Here is a 5,570-nt window from a genome sequence, read left to right on the forward strand (position 1 = left end):
GGAAGACTGTAGAAGAATTGATGCTTTTGAGTTTTGGGCTTAGAGGAGAATATTGAAAGTGCCATGGGCTCCCAAAAGAACAAACAGACCTGTGTTGGAAGAAGTGCAACCTGAGTACTCCTGGGAGGCCAGGATGGCCAACTTTGTCTCTCATACTTCAGACACATTGTCAGGAGGGACCAGTCACTGGAGAAGGATATCATGTTTGGTAAGGTGGAGGGTCAGAGAAAAAGAGGAAGACACCCAGCATGATGGATTGGCAAAGTGGCAGCATCAATGGGCTCAAGTGTGGCAACAATTGTGAGGTTGTCCCAGGACTGGGCTGTGTTTCATTCTGTTGTGCATAGGGTCGTGATGAGTCAATACAGACTCAATGGCACCTAACAACAACAACACCTCTCCCAAAGGATCTTTGGTGGTACACCGAGTTAAGCATTATTTGCTAACTGCAAGGTTGGTGGTCCAAATCCACCAACCAATCCACAGGATAAAGATGAGACTGTGTGTCCCCTTAAAGAATTATAATCTTGGAAATCAAATAAAAGGTCACTATGATTTGGAATTGTCTCGATGGCAGTGGATTTAGCTTGGTTTGGTTTTACCCTCTCAAGGAGTTCTAGTGGAACAACAGTTAAGCACTTGTCTGCTAACAGCAAAATCAGTGTTTCAAACCCACTTAGTGACTCTGTATGAGACAGATCTAGTGATATGCTCCTATAAAGATTATAACCTAGAAAAGCCTATGGGGTAGTGCTACTTAGTCACATGGAATCACTCTGAGTCTAAGTCAACTCGCTGGCACCTAACAACATCAACTACCTCTCCCACTTCTGAATTTGGCCTGGTCACTGGAATAGCTAGTACCATCATTGTTTTGCAGAAAGAAATATTCTGGGAAGGAATCAAAAACCTGTTTAGAGAAATGCTGATATCACAATAAGTCAAGTTTAAAATAGGGTCTTAGTGCAATAGAAAGCAGGCCTTTCGTTTTGAAGGCACTCATATTTTTGTAAGTAAAAATATGTAACATGCAGTTGAATCTGCAATTTGTTACACAAGATTTGAATGTTGAATTTTTGTCCTCATTACTTAGGTTTCAAACATTCCCTCTAGACCTTACATTCATAGTAATAAAAAAGATGCTAAATCCATCTTGGATACTATATTTTACTTCACACTTATAGTGAAATAAAGAATCTTTTGGTAACTTTTTAACAACATTCATCCACCCACATTTACACAATGGGAAGAATCAATGTTCAAAATGATTGCACTTTCTGAACTGAAATTTAGATCTTTTCAAAAGAAATTCCCAGTGTTGTTCTCACATGCCATTCTGGTACAGAGTTACCAAACTACCAACTCCACTCTGCCTTTCAGCATTGACTCCTGAACTTAATTAAAGCCTAGTCCTTTAGCTGTTATGTGGAAATTGATCCCAGGAGATCCCTGTTTCATAAAACAGCCCATCTATTTGATTTTCTATGTCTAATTCTTAAAGTATCTCAAAAGAAAACAAGTCATCAGTTTGTTAATAAGCCAGTGGTTTTGTTGACTGGGACCTCCTAAACAGTGTGTCTTTCAGTCTGAGTTTTTAAGAGTCCATTTTGGGATAATGTAGTTGCTTCTCTATCATAGTCATAATCAATTATTATCCCATAGTTAATCTTCTTTTTTCTTTTTAATCACATCTTTTAATTAATGCCTAATCCCTACTCAAAGGATTATCTCAGGAAGGGAGAAAAACAGCTACACATTTCTTGTGAAGGCCACTAATAACACTGCTTGGAAAAAGTTAATGGTGTCTGTTAGAGACAATGTGTCTGGAAGAGTCTGCTCCACTTGAGGTAAACAAAGCAACCAAGAAGTTTCTGAAATTCCTCTGGCTCCTACTCTACACCCAAGTTCCCTAGAAATTCTCCTCCTTTTCCGTCAGGGAACAGATCTGCTCCAATATCCTCCTACATATTGATATTCAATAAACACTTTGTTTTTTGCTCTGAGTCCTGTCACTAAATATTAGGTATATCAGCAGCAGGTGATAAAGAACCATTTTCCACTATAGTTTACATTAAAAAATAGGCAGAGTCTAAAAATACCTGAAGCAAAAAATGTTAATATTTGTTAAATCTGGCTAGTAAACAGAGATGACTACATAGGTCTCTGCAGTTTTCTACTATTTTGCAAAACTTTTAAAAATAAAAACAATCAAAAGCAGAGGTTCCCAAATAGTGTATACAGTATTATATGTTTTTGGTACCTTGTACTTCTCACAGTACAAGACTCATAAAACATTTTTACAATCTTTGTTTCTTTCTGTCTTCCCTGGTAGATTGCAAGTTCTTTTAGAACAGGTACCTTGTCTTTCTTATTCTCTCAAGTGCGTAAAATAAAGCGTGGCACTTAAGAAGCTCTTAATAAATATTTGTAAAATATTTTTATTAAATAGTAGAAATAATATTAGAAGGATATACAAGCATCCGAATGGTAGCAGCCCTTCTCTCTAAATTGTGCCTGGCAGGTAGAATCATAAGTAACTTTGTTTTCTTTATTATGATGTTCAAAAATTTTAGGGGGACTTCATCAGCACAAATTAGTTGTTGACTATTTAAAACCAGTCTAGAGTTTCTTATTTTTTACCTATATCATCCAGGTGAATTTTCAGTTGTTCTGATTCCTCCATGCCTAGTACATTTGCAGCTTGAACCCAAACCACATACTTCTTGGCACCTTGTAATGCATCAGTGGAGATGTTAATGGAACTGAATGTGAGATATTGTTGCTCTTCTTCTGTCTCTAAACTAAAAAAAAAAAAAAAAAAAAGGATAAGGATCACAAGTTTTGTCTGGTTTAAATTAATTATTTGACTTTTTCATACTACCTTGTTTAGCCTGCTTTGGACATGCAATCCATTTCTAAAGAGGAATTGAAATTAATATCATTTTGAAAAAAAATTAAATTTAAGATTAGCCATGGCTAACATAAGATTTTATAGACCTTAAGCACTTTTGCCTTCATGAGTTTCCACTTTGTTATTGTTGTTTTTGTTAAGTGCCATCAAGTCAGTGCCAACTCGTAGCAACCCTGTATAAGGTCTCCAAGGAGTGATGGGTGAGTTTGAACTGCTGACCGTGCAGTCCAGTGCTTATCTTATAGTGCCACCCCAGAACTCCATAGTCTCCCCTTTAGCAAACACAATATCCCTCTTTAGTGATTGATCTTTCCTGACAGTGTGTCCAAAGTTAAGAAAGACAAGTCTCACTATCATTGCTTCTAAGTTATTCAACCTTGTTGTATGTATTATAAGACTAATTGTTCTTTCTTCTGACAGTCCACAGTATATTCAGTATTCTTCACCAACACTCCAGTGGTGTGGGCCTTATATTTTCTGCTTATTATGTTACTTACAGAGCTCTAGCAGCATAAATTACGAATAGTTAGTACACTGCCAACTTCAAGGTCAGCAGTTCAAAACTACTCTCCATGGGAGAAAGATAACACTTTCTGCTCCCATAAAAGATTTACAGAGTCAGAAACCCTACACAGGGTAACTCTGAATTAGAACCAACTCCATGGCACCAACACGAACCAGAGATCCCTAAGTTAATTGAGTTGCACTGTGAAGCCTAACTTGATATGGATATGCTAATTAAGAAGGAAAACCACCTTGCAATCTGAATTATGGTGCAAAGCTAAGCACCTTACATTATTTTTAATGAATGGAAGTGCTTGACAGATTTGCCTGTCATCTCTGATCAAGGATCATGTCCGTCTTCTTTGTACTATTCCAATTACAGTGCTCATGCTGCTCAGGCAAGCAGTGACCTGATTGTTTTATCCAATACCATCAAGTGCACTCTCTCTCAGAGGACTGCCTTCCTGGGAAAGAAAGAGTTTCCATTAGCATTGGCATTCCTTGCATGTTCATTCAGTAACTCCTGAATATCTTCAATCCCATAGTATACCAGCTAGGGTTTTATGTCCTGGTGTGGCACTGCAGGATAAGCACTGGACTGCTAACCACAAGGTTGGTGGTACAAACCTACCAGCCACCCTTCAGAAATCCTATACAGGGTGGCTATGAGTCAGGACTGACTGGATAGTTCTTAGCAACAGCAACAAGGATTATCAGTTGCCAGCAAGTAAGATTTTTTTGGAATCCAGATATTCCTGGAGGATTTCCAGATCAAAAAAAGGAATCAACCTTCCAGTTATCACACAATAAATTTATGTATGAATCAGTGTGGTGATGTAGGATCACAACTAGACTTAGAACCACAAGGTCAGCAGTTCAAACCCTCCAGCTTCTCCTTGGACATCCTATCCCAGGTCTCCATGAGTCAAAACCAACTCAACAACCCTTAACAACAACAAAGACACACTATAGAAAGATGTCTTCTAGGATTTTTTGTTTTTATTAATGCTGTTTTTCATTTATTGCCACTACGAGCATAGGACAACTTCAGCCAGTGAACAAGGAATCTCTAAGACTAATGAGGAAGTTGTAACGGGGATTCCATAGTGTTCAGACAGTAACAGCTACTTCAGTCCACTCTCAGGTTTTAAGCTCCAGTGGTGACCCAAACAGTTAAATGTGCTGAGCTGCTAATTAAAAGGTAGGAAATTTGAGTCTACCTAGAGGTGCCTTGAAAGAAAGTCCTGGCAATCTAACAACAACAACAACAACAACAAATCAGCCATTGAAAATCCTATGGAGCACAAGTCTACTCTGACACACATGAGCTCACCGTAAGTTGGAATGGGCTCAACAGCATTTAGCTTACTTGCATATTTCCTAGCACAACAGTTTCATTCTATTACGAATACAAATAAGGTTGTTGTAAACTGGAGCTGACAAAACAGCAACTATAAACAACAAATCTCTGTCCTCACACCAGCTGTGAGATTGTTATGAATACAATGAGAAGACCAGGAGGAGAGGCAGCAGATTGTGGTGATTAAAAACATGTTGTTGTTAGTTGTTGTGAAATCTGAAAGTGAGCTTTCAGAAGCACATCATCATGCTTGTCTTCCAAGGTGCCTCTGGGTGGGTTTGAACCACCAACCTTTTGGCTAGCAGTTGAGTACTTAACTGTTTGCACTACCCAGGGGCTCCAAGACTGAAGGCATAGGGCTTGGGTTTCAGAGACAGACTTAGGTTCACATCCTTATTCTGACCCTTGATGAATGTGGGGCAAGTTATTTAACCTCTATATGCTTCAGGGTCCTCATCTGTGAAATAGAAATCATAACAGCATTGTTGTTATCACAAGTAATAGAAATAAAAAATCATGCAGTAGTTGGCTTCATGGATAATAAAGGGCTCATTCAATGCTGTTGTTGTTGTTAGGTGCCATTGAGTTGACACTGACTCATAGAGACCCTATGCACAACAGAACAAAACACTGCCTGATCCTGGACCAACCTCACAATCGTTGCTATGCCTGAACCCATTGCTGCTGCCACTGTGCCAATCCATCTCATTGAGTGTCTTCCTCTTTTTCTCTGACCCTCCACTTTACCAAACATGAAATCCTTCTCCTATGACTGGTCCCTCCTGACAATGTGTC

The 5,570-nt window shown here is 38.7% G+C and overlaps 1 protein-coding gene across 1 annotated transcript in view; it reads right to left on the reverse strand.

The window, feature by feature from the left end:
- Window positions 1-5,570, reverse strand: part of IL23R (interleukin 23 receptor) — a 142,540-nt gene that overhangs the window by 70,998 nt on the left and 65,972 nt on the right. Inside the window, exon 4 of the mRNA XM_006862496.1 lies at window positions 2,641-2,801. Coding sequence (XP_006862558.1) covers window positions 2,641-2,801 — 161 coding nt within the window. The remainder of the gene's footprint in view (window positions 1-2,640; window positions 2,802-5,570) is intronic.

Source organism: Chrysochloris asiatica, unplaced genomic scaffold (assembly GCF_000296735.1).
Source record: "Chrysochloris asiatica unplaced genomic scaffold, ChrAsi1.0 scaffold00048, whole genome shotgun sequence".
In the NCBI taxonomy this organism is placed as follows: Eukaryota; Metazoa; Chordata; class Mammalia; order Afrosoricida; family Chrysochloridae; genus Chrysochloris; species Chrysochloris asiatica.